This window comes from Portunus trituberculatus, chromosome 47, assembly GCF_017591435.1.
Source record: "Portunus trituberculatus isolate SZX2019 chromosome 47, ASM1759143v1, whole genome shotgun sequence".
Lineage (NCBI taxonomy): Eukaryota > Metazoa > Arthropoda > Malacostraca > Decapoda > Portunidae > Portunus > Portunus trituberculatus.
Window position 1 is genome coordinate 7,430,549 of NC_059301.1, and position 16,394 is coordinate 7,446,942.

General features: G+C 42.7%; 2 protein-coding genes across 2 annotated transcripts; both read right to left on the reverse strand.

Moving 5' to 3' along the window:
- Positions 1 to 7,667: 7,667 nt before the first annotated feature.
- On the reverse strand, positions 7,668 to 9,942 carry LOC123498130 (pancreatic lipase-related protein 3-like). Its single transcript, XM_045245304.1, has 4 exons — positions 9,778 to 9,942; positions 9,446 to 9,542; positions 9,161 to 9,332; positions 7,668 to 9,030 (listed from the first exon to the last, which is right to left on the reverse strand). Exons 1-4 carry the CDS (start codon positions 9,940 to 9,942, stop codon positions 8,973 to 8,975), a joined length of 492 nt encoding a protein of 163 aa, XP_045101239.1. The 3' UTR covers positions 7,668 to 8,972.
- A 179-nt stretch (positions 9,943 to 10,121) lies between these two features.
- On the reverse strand, positions 10,122 to 10,903 carry LOC123498131 (pancreatic triacylglycerol lipase-like). Its single transcript, XM_045245305.1, has 3 exons — positions 10,711 to 10,903; positions 10,429 to 10,526; positions 10,122 to 10,334 (listed from the first exon to the last, which is right to left on the reverse strand). Exons 1-3 carry the CDS (start codon positions 10,901 to 10,903, stop codon positions 10,122 to 10,124), a joined length of 504 nt encoding a protein of 167 aa, XP_045101240.1.
- Between the last annotated feature and the right edge of the window lie 5,491 nt (positions 10,904 to 16,394).

Genomic DNA, 16,394 nt, shown 5'->3' on the forward strand with positions numbered 1-16,394 from the left:
CTCTAATGATCTTGCTAACTCCTGCGGCCTCGCCGCACAAGGCTTTCTTCTTCCTCTTACCCCTATTCTGTCCAATCTTCTAATACAAGAGTTAACCAGTATTTTCAATCATTCATACCTTTCACTGGTAAACTGTGGAACTCCCTGCATGTTTATGTATCTCCATCTTCCTACGACTTGACTTCTTTTAAGAGAGAGGTGCGGAGACATTAATTTTGTCCCTTACTTTTGGACGACTCTCTTGACCTTTTAGGGAACCTGCACCTCCAGTGGGCCTTTTTTTCTGACATTTTGTTGCCCTTAGCAACGTTCCCTCTTGCGTAAAAAAAAAAAAAGTGTGTTTGGGTTGTTAAACAAAAGTTGTTTTTCGAAGACATGCTCAGTGAATTAGCGCGACCAAAAGGCACAAGTTAATTTAATGGATGGCGCTGCACCCGACGTGTCTCGCTGTCAAGGTTACAACAAGCAAGGAATGGGAAGCATGGCGGCGATGTGTTAGAAAAAAAATATCAAAAAAAAAAAACTTAGTCATTAGGTCCCTAAGCGATTGGTGCCCAGGTCATTTGGTCCACAAGTCAATTGTGACTCTAGACAAATCATCAAGCCAATTGAGACCCAAGTCAGTTGGTCCCAAAACTTACTGAGCATCTTTGTTCATTCTCGCTCTGTGAGTCAGTATGCATACCCAAAGAAGTGTGTGTGTGTGTGTGTGTGTGTGTGTGTGTGTGTGTGTGTGTGTGTGTGTGAGAGAGAGAGAGAGAGAGAGAGGTGTCAGATGCTGTGAATTCATGTTCTATCAGCATGAAAAATCCCAGTTTTTTTTTTTATTATTATTATTATTATTATTATTATTATTATTATTATTATTATTTTATTAATTTTCTCTCTCTCTCTCTCTCTCTCTCTCTCTCTCTCTCTCTCTCTCTCTCTCTCTCTCTCTCTCTCTCTCTCTCTCTTCCTTCCTTCCTTCCTTCCTTCCTTCCTTCCTTCCTTCCTTCCTTTTCTTCTTCTTCTTCTTCTTCTTCTTCTTCTTCTTCTTCTTCTTCCTTCTTCCTTCTTTTAATTTTTCTCCTTTCTTTAGTTTTTACTCTATCTTGCTCTTCCTCTGCTTCCTTTCCTTATCCTCCATGTTGTCTGTCTGTTGATCTGCCACTGCCTCTACGGGGCTGTGCAAGGTAGGATCACAACCTTCGCTGATCCATGGTCACCTGACCATTGCAGGGCTGGAGTCACGTGGCCACCCCGAGACATTGGTCACGTGACCAGCGGGAGCCAGGTCCGGAGGAACAAAGATGCTTTAGTAAGTTTGGGGACCAACTGACTTAGGATCTCAATTGGCTTCATAATCAACTGTCTAATATCAATTGACTTGTGGATCAGATGACCTGAGTACCAATCGCTTAGGGACCAACTGACATGCACCCAAAAAGAATATGATAAGTACGAGGTATTGATAGTAGTAGTAGTAGTAGTAGTAGTAGTAGTAGTAGTAGTAGTAAATAGTAGTAGTAGTAGTAGTAATAGAAGTAGAAGTAGTAGTAAAAATAGTAGCAATAGTTGTTGTTTTAGCAGTGATTGTTTTAGAAATAGCAGTAATGACATTTTGCTGCTGTTGTTAATGGTCATGCTTGTGTTGCTGCTGCTGTTATTGATGTTGGTGTGATTGTTGTTGCAGCAGCATCAACCAAGGGAGACAAACGCTAAAGAGCTCTATCATGTTTGCAAGCAGATGAGATGTGTTATCAGCGCCACGTTACGTCCTTCTGCTGCGGTGTGTCAGGGCCAGTAACAGCCTGAGAGACTGTGCAGCATCCCCGAGAGAGAGAGAGAGAGAGAGAGAGAGAGAGAGAGATCAGAATCATATATTTTGTTGTAGCATTTAGAGATACATACTATCAATATTCTCTCTCTCTCTCTCTCTCTCTCTCTCTCTCTCTCTCTCTCTCTCTCTCTCTCTCTCTCTCTCTCTCTCTCTCTCTCTCTCTCTCTCTCTCTCTCTCTCTCTCTCTCTAAGGGGTAATGGAAGCTTTCAAGGGTATTGACCTATCACTTGTTTGTTTCCTTGTTGTTATCGCTGCTCCTCGTAACTCCGAGCCTTCCTTCCACACACACAGCACACACACACACACACACACACACACACACACACACACACACACACACACACACACACACACACACACACACACACACACACACACACACACACACACACACACACACACACACTTCGGCTAATCTCACCTGCATTGTGCCTTTAGTAAACACATTCCCACGCCTATCAAGTCTCAAGGTAAACTGGCCACTCTAAAATTGTCTTATTTTTTTCTACTTTTTGTCCTCGGCACACGCCCACCTGATGACAGTTCCCACCTCACCTGTTCCCTCATTAGCCAACACCTGCCGGACTCAGCCACGCGTCTATCACCGTCACCGTCACTGTCACCGTCACCGTCACCGTCACTGTCAATGTCAATGTCACCATCACCATCACTCACTGTCACCGTCACTGTCACTGTCACCGTCACTGTCACCGTCACCGTCACTGTCACTGTCAATGTCACCGTCACCGTCACTCACTGTCACCGTCACTGTCACTGTCACTGTCAATGTCAATGTCACCGTCACCGTCACTCACTGTCACTGTCACCGTCACTGTCACTATCACTGTCACCGTTATCATCCCTGTCATTGTCACTCACAGTCACCGTCACCGTCACCGCTACCGTCACCGTCACTGTCACCGAACCGTCACCAACATTGTCACCACCATCGTCACCGTTATCATCACTTTCATTGTCACTTTCACAGTCACCGTCACTGTCACCGTCACTATCACTGTCACCGTCACCGTCACTGTCACCGTCACTATCACCGTCACTGTCACCGTCACTATCACCGTCACTGTCACCGTCACTATCACCGTCACTGTCACAGTCACCGTCACTGTCATCGTCACTATCACCGTCACTATCACCGTCACTGTTACCGTCACCGTCACTATCACTGTCACCGTCACTGTCACCGTCACTATCACCGTCATTGTCACCGTCACCGTCACTGTCACCATCACCGTCACTCACAGTCACCGTCACTGTCACCGTCTTTGTCACCGTCACTATCACCGTCACTCACAGTCACCGTCACTGTCACCGTCATTATCACCGTCACTGTCACCGTCACTATCACTGTCACTGTCACAGTCACCGCCACTGTCACCGTCACTGTCACCGTCACTATCACCGTCACTGTCACAGTCACCGTCACTATCACCGTCACTGTCACCGTCACTATCATCGTCACTGTCACAGTCACCGTCAATGTCACTATCACCGTCACTGTCACCGTCGCTATCACCGTCACTGTCACAGTAACCGTCACTGTCATCGTCACTATCACCGTCACTGTCACCGTCACCGTCACTCACTGTCACCGTCACTGTCACTGTCACTGTCACCGTTATCATCCCTGTCATTGTCACTCACAGTCACCGTCACCGTCACCGCTACCGTCACCGTCACTGTCACCGAACCGTCACCAACATTGTCACCACCACCGTCACCGTTATCATCACTTTCATTGTCACTTTCACAGTCACCGTCACTGTCACCGTCACTATCACCGTCACAGTCACTGTAACCGTCTTTGTCACCGTCACTATCACCGTCACTGTCACCGTCACTATCACCGTCACTCACAGTCACCGTCACTGTCACCGTCACTATCACCGTCACTGTCACCGTCACTATCACCGTCACTGTCACAGTCACCGTCACTGTCACCGTCACTATCACCGTCACTGTCACCGTCACTATCACCGTCACTGTCACAGTCACCGTCACTGTCACCGTCACTATCACCGTCACTGTCACAGTCACCGTCACTATCACCGTCACTGTCACCGTCACTGTCACAGTCACTGTCACTATCACCGTCACTGTCACCGTCACTATCACCGTCGCCGTCACTGTCACCGTAACTGTCATTATCACTGTCATTCACCGTCACCGTCACTATCACAGTCACTGTCACTGTCACCATCACTGTCACAGTCACCGTCGCCGTCACTGTCACCGTCACTATCACCGTCACTATCACCGTCACTGTCACCGTCACTATCACCGTCGCCGTCATTGTCACCGTCACTGTCACTGTCACCGTCACCGTCACTATCACTGTCACTGTCATAGTCACCGTCACTGTCACCGTCACCGTCACTATCACCGTCACTGTCACTGTCACCGTCACTATCACCGTCACTCACAGTCACCGTCGCCGTCACTGTCACCGTCACTGTCACCTTCACTGTCATCGTCACTATCACCGTCACTGTCACAGTCACCGTCGCCATCACTATCACCGTCACTGTCACAGTCACCGTCGCCGTCACTGTCACCGTCACTATCACCGTCACTATCATCGTCACTGTCACAGTCACCGTCACTATCACCGTCGGGTTCACCGTCACAGTCACCGTCACTGTCACAGTCACTGTTACTATCACCGTCACCGTCACTGTCGCCGTCACAGTCACCGTTATCGTCACCGTCAGTGTCAGTGTCACTGTCACCGTTACCGTCACCGTCAGTCAGTGTCACCGTCACTAGCACCGTTACAGTCACCGTCACCGTCAGTCACTGTCACTGTCACCGTCAGTCACCGTCACTGTCACTGTCACCGTCAGTCACCGTCACTGTCACTGTCACCGTCAGTCACCGTCACTGTCACTGTCACCGTCAGTCACCGTCACTGTTACTGTCACCGTCAGTCACCGTCACTGTCACTGTCACCGTCAGTCACCGTCACTGTCACAACCCTTCAGTGTTTTTACTGTCAAAATAATCTATTATTTTTTTATTTTTTTTTTTTTATATATGTGGTTCATTTGCGGTTGTTTTGTTTTGTTTATTTGTGCATTTTCACTGTGCCTTACTTTCTCCTTTAGCAGTTCCTGGATCTCTATAATGGTGTGTACATTGTAACAAAACTTATTGATATATATATATATATATATATATATATATATATATATATATATATATATATATATATATATATATATATATATATATATATATATATATATATATATATATATATATATATATATATATATATATATATATATCGTTATTGTTATCTTCATTATTACTGTTTATTATTATTATTATTATTATTATTATTATTATTATTATTATTATTATTATTATTATTATTATTATTATTATTATTAGTAGTAGTAGTAGTAGTAGTATTGTTGTTGTTGTTGTTATTATTGTTGTATCATTATTGTCATTATTATTATAATCATCCTCACCATCATCATCATCATCGTCGTCTTCATTTTCAATATCATTATGAATAAGGAAGATAAAGGAGGAAAAATTAGAAAAAAAATTCTTCGATAACTGTTTCGGAGCTTGAGACAAGGTCACCCTGAGGCTTTGGACACACACACACACACACACACACACACACACACACACACATAAAATTTTCGCAATTATTTCATCACTGTTGCCAAGTACATAATGATAATTGCATAACTGGCGCCACTCAAGGAAAATCCGAAAATAGCAAAATGAAAATAAGTATTCTCTCTCTCTCTCTCTCTCTCTCTCTCTCTCTCTCTCTCTCTCTCTCTCTCTCTCTCTCCGCCATTTGGAATCAAGCGAGTAAACTTTGCTGGTCATGAATCTTGATATGTTCTCTTTTTTTTTATCTCGGAACTAAAGATGGCTCTATTTCGTGACTTCCCATTGCGTGTTTGTGTCACTTGTCTGACTTTTTTTTTTTTTTATTAGACTTCCTGACCTTTATTTGGAATTGTGGTGATTTTTCCTTTGCTTCAGGTGTTGCTGCAGTCATCGCCTTCCTTAAGCCTGGACAAGGTCATCATCTGGTAACCAATTATCACTTCATTGTCTTTACCTCTTGTATTTGTTAGTTGCTGGAAAGATGGTAAATGTCAGGCCTATGTGTTAATTAGATACCTGCAGTGTTCGATATGGTGTCAGGAAAATGTTTATCTGTGATGCTGTTTCGTCTCGACAATCTTCTATTTGTAAGGCATCGTGAGTAAACAACGCCGTGTTACAGTATTTTAGAGGAAAGCACACGACACGACACTTTGTCTGCTCGAGTTTGCTGTCATTGGCCGACTCACTATTCTTATACAACTTTTTTCTCTTTTTTTTTTCCGTGAACGATGTAGTGGCGTTCTGTCTGAATACCGTGAGAATGGTCTGCTGCAAAGAAATATACTTAATGTCACACTTTTTGCTATGGCCATAAACATTGTCATTGTGCTTCCAGATGGAGTTAATGCATGGTAGCTTTTATGTTGATGTCTGGTCAGCCTCCTTTTCCGTGGTACGCATGCCTTTGATTGAGAGGAAGCTACAGCTAACAGCAGTTCACTGGATTTCTCACTGTGCCGCAGTTTGGTTATTTCATTACTTAGCTTCCACGACTGTGGCAATACACTTTTCCCGTCATCGTGATGTTCACCCTGACCTAGATCTATATCATACATAATGGAAGGAGCTCTGGTATGGAGGAGACTTATTTCCTGGGACTTCTATTTGACAACCACTAGACCTGGGTGCCTCACCTTCACTATATGTATTAAGCTTATATGAAGGCGCTGTCATTCACAGTCTTGCTTCATATCTCTTGAGACACAGAAAGTCTGGTGGAGCTGCTGGAGCGATACTTTTCCGTTGTCGCGGCGAAGATGTGACTTTCCAGGCCTCTCTCCCCGGGACATAAGGTTCATGCATGTGGAGAAGACTGGTCTTTTTAGCAAGTTATGGCTTCCTCTTTTGATTATTCTTATTCTAATTATTTTACTAGTAATATACTACTGTAGAGTAAGGAAATTAAACAAACGCGCAGAAACGATACAGAGGCATCTATATTTTTATTCTTCCATTAACTCTTCAGAAAGAAATATTTTTGTTGCGAAACACGAGAGGTTGTTCCCTAACCTAATTAAAATCTTACAACAAATATTGATGCACACAACAATGAATACTTAACACAGTACAATATTTCACTTATCTACATTAAGGTGCGTGTTTCCGGCACCTAGTTTGCCTGGAGTACAGTTAATTTCACCTTGCTTGCACAAGATACCTATAGCTCATCATATGGCTTCATTCAACCTTCTTCTTCTTCTTCTTTTTCTTCTTCTTCTTCTTCTTCATCTTTTTTTTCTTCTTCTTCTTCTTCTTCTTCTTTTTCTTCTTCTTCTTCTTCTTCTTCTTCTTCTTCTTCTTCTTCTTCTTCTTCTTCTTCTTCTTCTTCTTCTTCTTCTTCTTCTTCTACTTCTGTTTCTTCTTCTGTTTCTTCTTCTGCTTCTGTTTCTTCTTCTTCTTCTTCTTCTTCTTATTATTATTATTATTATTATTATTATTATTATTATTATTATTATTATTCTAGTTCTGTTTCTTCTTCTGTTTCTTCTTCTGCTTCTGTTTCTTCTTCTTCTTCTTCTTCTTCTTCTTCTTCTTCTTCTTCTTCTTCTTCTTCTTCTTCTTCTTCTTCTTCTTCTTCTTCTTCTTCTTCTTCTTCTTCTTCTTCTTCTTCTTCTTCTTCTTCTTCTTCTTCTTCTTCTTCTTCTTCTTCTTCTTCTTCTTCTTCTTCTTCTTCTTCTTCTTCTTCTTCTTCTTCTTCTTCTTCTTCTTCTTCTTCTTCTTCTTCTTCTTCTTCTTCTTCTTCTTCTTCGAGCAAACCCATAGAGTTGCGACATACAGCTTCTCGTACGGCACAGATTCGCTCGCCGTATGCCTACTTAACAGTGCAGCGGTGACCATTTTAGAACAGCACAAAATCTACAAAGCACTCAAGACGGATGGTTTCCCTCGTGCGGCAGTGGTGGTCTATGTTTATTAGAGGAAGGGTTTTGTTGTCCCTGTACTTTGTGTTCATCATTGTAAATCGTACGGAAAATAAAATGATAATAATAATCTGTTGGTGTAAGGACGTGTTCTCTTGTCGTCCTTCCGTGTGGTTATTCTGCCAGACGAAAACACAATCCTCTACCTAAGAACACAAGCTTAATCCCTTCAATACTATGACGCGTTTGCATATTCATTCTGCTTACTATTTGGTGATTTTATACAGCTTCAGAAACTTATGTCGGGGATTAGAATAGTGAAGAATCTGGCCATCAATCTACTGACCTCCATAGACCCTTCCTAATGTAAATGAAATGGTCTAATCGTACACAAATCACAAGATAAACATGAGTCTCAGTATTGAAATGTTAAAAATGAATACAAAGGAAACTAACATATCGTGGAAACTTTACCTGCCATGTCTGCTCAGTCTCTTGCCCAAGTACGTACAAGACATACTTAAATCATTCACTCGTACATGGGTCGATTGTAGGCAAAGTAATAAATATACAAGTACTTATTCCTATCTTGTATTGCATGCACTAACCTAAGGCAGTAGACGTTTGAACTTGTCAGCGGAAGGCTTTTGTGTTGAATCCTAATGAAAGCATGACTTACTTGTTCTTGAATTACGAAATAATAGTCTTGGTTCGTCGTCCTACAATACACGTAATCAAAACCAGAACGTTTATAACTGAACGTACAATAACACACGAAGACTGTATCCTTGGTTATATCAGCACCACTCCTCCACACCGTTCATTAAGTGACAGCACAGATCTTTTCTCTCTCCTTCTCTCTTTTTTAACGTTAATGTAATCAAGCTTATTGTCACAATTTGTCATATTGTAATGAGTGCTAAGAGAGGAGGTCTGGCGGAGTGCTACTTGAAAATTGTTGTTGACGGTGGTCGAAGGAGATTGCGTGAACATTCCAGTCTCATTCTGATGTCTGTTGGAAGTAGCGCTCATCTCAACATCATAAGGTTCCCATGCTACAAGGTTATGCCTGTACGTAGTACGTGTGTGTGTGGCGGGTGGGGTAAATGGTTGGGTGCATGGGTGCAGACGGCTAACCCATAGCGAAGGGCGAGGCGCTGTTTGTCCTCAGGTAGTAAGTCCCCGTTAGGCTGAAACAAGATCAGAGGTTAATGATAACTCAACACTTTCAACCTCGTTGTATACCGACTTCCAAATATGTTTCATGTATTCAATAACAACCTTTCTGTCTCTTTGAGAGGCTCTTTAAAGTTAGCATACTTTTTGTTCACGTGGAAGCCCATCTGGAGGCAGCCCTTCCCGCACGTGTCGCACAGGCCGGCCTGGAAGGCATCCCAGTCTTGGCACGGATGTGCCAGGAAGGGAGTCTCTCCGTTAATGCTTTCCAGCCAGTATTTCTGCGCCACGTCGTGATTGCAGCCCCGCGCCTCCCCTGCAGGCAGCAACCATGTGTTAGCCACTGTTAAGTGTGCTTTTCAGAGAAGTAACATAAGTGTGTTATAAACACCAAAGATAGTTTCGTGCGTGACTTGAAAAATAGTTTACCTGCACCCGTGAAGCCAAAGGAGCAGGCTGGCTGGTATTTCCCACCGTTGGGATAGAAATCCACGTGGCCCATTTGCATCCTCATTCCCAGGCAAATCTAAATGAATAAGTAAGTCTGTAAGAAAACTCTGAAAACGCTGTAATGCTGTACTTGTTTTCATTATCAGAAAGTCGTTTTGTACCCGTGTAGTGCAATGGTTACATGCGTGAAATTCAGTGTAATTGTAAATATTTGCTATTTTTTAATAAAAGATTTTGAAGAAAGCGGGAAAGCAAAAGTTACACAGTATTGCAAAATTCAACGTTCCGATCATCATTATATATTACGTTACCGTCAAGTGTCCACCCTTCCCCTCGCTCCGGCCTTCCCCGAGCACTATACCTACAGTGAGGATGGAACAGGCGTCGGTGTGGATCACTTGAACAAACTCAGCATCGGAAGGGTCGAGGCGGTGTTCCTCGGTGACGTTGTAGAAGAATGGACCGGCGGGATCCATCCCTTAAAGTTTAAGGGATGGATTGTTCCTTTTCTGCGTGGGTTTAAGGCTTAAACCCACGCAGAAAAGGAACAATTCTCATGAACGATGTATAACAATATAAGATGAATTCAGTGAAACTTAGCCTTGTTAATTTCTACAATGTCTACGAAAATTCAGTCAATGCAGTGGAGCAGTTTCTAACTTGTTTCTCTTTGAATGGTAGTGTGGGTGACATCAGAGTGAGGTGCAGACTGACCTGTGATGAAGGGAAGGCGAAACTTTTCAAGATGTTGACCAATGGCGCCACACACGTGAGACCCGAGGGAGTGCCCCGTGGCCTGCACCTTCGTCACGTCCAGCCCCGCAGCCTCCTGCAGCCACTCCAGCAGGCGAGCCGTGCGCTCTCCCACCTAGCCACCCCACCGGCAACAACAATACATTAATGAATTTATCCCAACGTGACACCAGCATGTTTACAGACGTGCGGCAGAGCGCGTCACTGACCAGCTGTGTGTGCAGGACTGCCTGGGGATACCAAGGGGACTCTGCCAGGTGCTCCCAGTCCACAGAGATCACGTTGTACGACCCGCGACTCAGCAGCTCTGTGGGACCGAGAGCCAGATCACTGCTTGGCATCCAAATACAACAGTAAATTATTCGGGGAATGAGTCAGCGCAATTGATAACCTTACACCGCTCTGCTGAAGACAAGAAGTGCATTCCCTCTTATTGAAAATTAATTTTTCCTTCTTTTGACAAATGAAAAATGGACGGAATCACCACGCACCTGTCTTAGCTCGAACCGGCCAGCTGGTGAAGCCGTTTGAGGTGAAACCGTGAACCACCACCACCGTTGGGTCTGCGGCCCTGAGTGGGGAGGCTGCCAGATTGGCGGTGTCCCCGAACACTAGAGTGTAATACTGGTCATTGCCTGGATTACTCCTGTCGAGGATGACATGCAGCTTGATATTAAACAACATTGATATATTTGCTAATTTTTATACGTCATTTATACACGTATTTTGACCTGCAGTAAGTGACTGGAGCGGCCCCTGATATCTCATTACCTGGTCCACAAAAGAAAATGAACGTCATCCGCGGAGGCCCGGGGTGCGCTTGCTGCCGCCGCCGCAGCCACCGCCACCGCCACCACCTGTAACGCAGCTGTCACACCAAGAGTCAGTAGTCACGGGCATAACTTTCTCTACCATTCTAAACACTGACTCAAATCGAATCAGCCTGACTTTAACAAGTATTGCAGTTAATGTCACGGAAATTACTTTGACTCGCGCAGTGTTTACTGGCAAATCCATAGACAAAAAGTACACGACAGGATCTTACCCAGCAGCCTGAAGATGGACATGGCGGGCCTAGTGCTCTCCAAAACTAGCGTCCATCCTCCAGTGGCTGTTTATTAACCCTCGCCCGTGTGTCGGGAACTGAGTCACCTGCTGCACAAAGCAGAACGGGAGGTAAAAATAAAATTTAATTCGGTAACTGTCACTCTTGGCCACCTGCCCTTGACCTGCAGATAGGCCACACCCTCCAGACCCCGACACGCCCACGCTGTGCCTTCCTTGTGGTGCTGTCGAAACCACTCGCTGGTTCTCACAGCCTGATAAAGCTCACACACTTCAAAACAAGTAAACAAACACACAAGGAGCATTCTTTTCTCTAAGTCCACTCTGCTAAAAAGGGCCAAAATTATGGGGAACTGCTGACTGAGAGTGACATGCTTGGATGCTACCATTCATCTCTCGAGTGTGTTAAAGTTCAAGTCCGGAAATTGATATCAGAGTTATATTTGGCGTTGGTCAGTTCTCATCCAGATTATGTTGTGAATTTCTGCTCTGTTTGAATCAGTACAAAGGAGAATGACTAAAAGATGCAGTGGGTGACGGGTATTCCTCATTAAAGATTATTGAACGTTTTAAATCTACATTCTTACAGAAGCGTAAGATACGAAAGGGCCATAGAGAATATAAAAAAAGGTGACTTAGCAATATAATTAGGGTCAATAATCAGGATAAGAAAAAAAATAATGATAAAGTTACATTTAAAAAACAGATAAGAAAGAATTAGTTATCAAATAGAGTCGTAGATGAATGGAATAGATTCAGTGATGAGGATGTAAGTGTTGAGTCATTAGGGAACTTCAAAAGAGAATTAGGTAGACAAACTTTTGGGTGAGAATTATAGGTGTAAATAGGTAGGTATGATTCATAAAGAGACTGCTACGTGTAGGCCTAACAGCTTCCCTTATGCTATTTCTTCTTTCTTTGTTTCTTTTCTTGGTTTTACCCTTGTGTGCTGACGCCAAAGCATTCTGATATCACCAGAACCAGAGATGCATTGAATGGAAATGTTCGGAGCAAGAATAACACAAGCTTGAGAAAAATCGTCACGCCCAAACTCCCTCTCGGAATGCATTTGTTAATGTTAACTTATAACAAAACCTTACTTTTTATCCCCCCAACTTTCAGTATGTCTTATCGCCCATTCTGTATTAAAGTGTTAATTCTATCCAGAAATTCGGTTTCATGCTGTCAAAACGGGAGATAAACATCTATAAAGGCTGACTGAACGCTCTTACTAATACTCATAGACAAAAACGAGGCAGACAGCATAGGTTTGTGGAACAATCTGACCAAATCATATCCAGTTCAAAAACCACTAAATACGAGGCTTGCCGAAATTCTTGTGGATAATCTAGCAAAATGAAAAAATAATATAAATAATTAAGAAAGACGAGGTATACAGAACACCTCGAGGGAAAACCTAGGAAAATTACTGAAGACTGCAATCATGGTAAAGTAGTTTGTATAATTAAGCAGGTGGTGGTGGTCTGCCGCTGGTCCTCGGGTGACGGAAGTGGGCCTAGCAGGAGGTTCACCCCTGTCCCACCCCTGCCCATCCCCGCATCACCGAAGTGGGCCTAGCAGGAGGTTCACCCCTGCCCCACCCCTGCCCATCCCCGCATCACCACCTGCACCACCTATAGGCTGTTCCCAGGGTGGAGGCAGAGGGGAGGCTGGCGGTGGTAGGGGGACTTCTGGTGACATGACGCAAATCTTGAACAATGTGTACACGTAAGAGTCAACCTGAACTGATAGGGTTATGAGCCTCCGTGCTGTGTGTGAGGTAAGGAGGCAAAACACTGGCCTGCGAGAACCTTGGAGGCTGCGGTGAATTGTTGTGGGTTGTGTGAGTTACATTCCACGCACAAGAAAGAGAAATGTTAACCGCTTCACTGTTGGATAAATTTTCTTATTCACGTTTAGACACTTTTTTATTTTATTTTCTTTAGCTTCCCAGTGAGTTGGACCAGCACTTCAGTTGGCTCTTTTTTTTTTTCTTTCTTTCTCTCTTTCTTTTCTCTGACCAGTGTCTTACTCACAATAAAGATGTAAATATGTAGCAGAAAATAACTTCATATTATTTTTTTTTTTACGAGAAACTTAATTTAATGGCTGTTTGAATGTAGGCAAAGCACGATGATAAGATTTTAACAATAATGGGGCTAATTTGCAGGATGTTCATTGTGTAGTGTGTAATATTTTGTTTGTTACTTAGAGCGCATTAGCAATACCAACTAATGATGTTGGTGCTGAGTCAATAAAGAGCTTTAAAAAGATTAGAGTAATTTATGGATGGGGATAATAGATGGAATTAAGTAGCTTTACTCACACAGGAACTGCCACGTGCAGGCCTGACAACCTCTTGCAGCTTCCCTCATTTTCTTATGTTCGTGTGTTCAGAGCAAAATTTATTCACCAGCATTAAGAATAACCTACTATCGAATACTGTAAACGCACCAGAGACAGTAGAGGGAGGACAAATCGGAATTTAAACTGGATAAATGACTATCCAAGCACCTCCAGACTGGTGACGCACTTGTGTTACAGCAGCGTGACCTTTGAGACGCCTTACTGAACTTCCAAGATCGTGATTTTGGAAAATTTGTCTTTGCTATTGAACTTTTATATGTAATTTAGTTCTTAATGTAGATGGATGAAGCTGAGGCAGACTAAGGAAGATGTGGAAGGACCGTGAGAGAGAGAGAGAGAGAGAGAGAGAGAGAGAGAGAGAGAGAGAGAGAGAGAGAGAGAGAGAGAGAGAGAGAGAGAGAGAGAGAGAGAGGGGTGGAAGAGAACAGTTTGAAGCTTTTAGTGCTTTTGATGCTTTGCAGAGAAATATAGCACAATTCGGCGATATTCGATGGACACAAGAAAAAAAACTTACTGAAGAAAAACAAGAGTAAGATGACTTTACCCTCAGGACGAATGTCAAGACGCTCAAGAAGTTACGCAGTGTTGTCATCCTTCGGGCTCTCGCTGTCTTTCCAATTACAAGAGCGACAATCAGCTGGGAAGGGTTTTTCGTAATTTTCTAAGTCGTTTCGTATTGTTTTGTCAATCAGTATTACTTCCATATAGAGAGAAGCATCGAAACTTCTTTGGAACTTCGTAAATAACTGTCCTGACTTTAATTTTTTTCTGCTTTCTTTTTTATGGAGTGGCATTTTACCGGCTCTTCTTCAATACTTTTTGGCTGTTGGTCTGTCTCTTTTATGCGTAGAGAAGCCGGTTATCAGATGAACGCTTGATGAACAGCAACAACAACAGCCATTACAGCCACATCACAAAGACTACCACGAATATTCCCCACAACTCAAAACTTTGTTTTATTTCTGTCAAATTCTTACTGCAGACTCCTCAGTCACATCTCACCACCTCCGCCCAGCCGCCTGCTACTAATCTTGTGTGTGACCGCCTTGCTGTTTCGTTATCTGCGTCACTTCCCCACTCACTGTTGTCATATTATAATTCATTGCATTATCCCAATGTCATCTTTATCAACATTCAGTTCATTATCATTTACTGCAGTTGCAAATCGTCAGCAGAAAAACTCATTCATTTCACTCATACTCTGCCATTGCGTGGTCTCTCTTTGGCTTATCTTCTTCACTTTCCTGACGGCATAAACTAATACCATAATTTGACCTTTACCTTGGAACTACATTGAAACTAGCTATTCATAATGCAGCCTATTCATCTCATAGATTTACATACTACCAATTATTCCATAACTTGTCTAAAAAATAAGGAAAAAATTAATAAAAATCCTTGAATTCTAGAGATGTTGCAAAATGAACTAAAACTACAATTTGAACATGCTTAAACTTTGAACTTTATTGTAAGTAGCTATATTCAATGCAGCCTATTCATCACTAATTTACATACTGCCAAGTATTCCAAAACTTACCTATTGTAGTGTGATTGGTATCCAGGCTGGGGTCGAAGATATGGGGTCAGCACCCAAGTCTTGCTCCCATACCCACTGTCTCCAAGCAAATGGCAACCAGCTGGTACAACACCCGTATCAAACATGGTCTTTAACCCACTTTGATTCAGGATGCGAGAGTCATGAACTGAGCCTGGCCATTTAGCTTCCAAGTCAACTATCCTATATTTGGCATCAAAGACCACCTGTACATTGATGCTATGGTATCTCTTGCGGTTGACGTACTCTGCCTCAAACTGACTTGGTCTGACAATTCTTATGTGAGTTCCGTCAATTGCACCAATAACGTCCGGAAACCCAGCAATTGCCCTAAATTCTGCCTTTGATTGCTGTTGATGGTGATTAGCAGGAAACTGTATATATGTGTTCAAAATGTGAGGTGCACACAAGGCATCCAGTGTTTCAGTGATGACCCTGCTCACAGTTTGTTGTGACACTCCTAGATCATCACCATTGCACAGTTGCATTTTTCCAGTTGCTAAGTATCTTAATGTTATTAACACCTTCATCTCAGGAGTGAGAGCTTTGTTTGTCAGTGTTGGTCATGAGAGCACTTCTCGCACTAAATTTGTCACAAAAACAATTCCTGCACGGTCTAGTCGGTATCTCTTGATGAGTTCACGATTACTGAGTTCATTTAGCACATCTTTCCTGTCTCTAAACACCCTTGGTTGACGCACACGATGTTGTTGTAGTTCCGCCATGCTGACTTATGGGTGATTCATAAGCCCTTATAACAGGGTTCACCCTGTCATAGTGAGACACCGACTTATGAAAGACTCATAGCGTTTATGACAAATTCATATTGCTTATGAATCATTTATGACAAATATCCACCATTTTGTTGGCTTATGACAGTTTCATAGCAGTATGACAGTTTTATAAGTACCAGCCCTGGTGTGTTTCTTCTATGCTAACAATCATTGTTGATCATTTGTACATTTCACAAGTCTCCCCTGGCTTTCAATAGTGTATTCATGATTTCTCCTTCGTCTGCATTACTTTACGAAATATTCATTCTAGATATTTTTTTATTTGTTTATTTCTTTTATTTATTTTAAATATTTTAAATATTTTTATTTATTTTATAACTTTTCGCCACTCTCATTTCTTTCTCCCCCTACATCACACTTTCTTTCTCCCCCTACATCACACTTCCACTGAAAA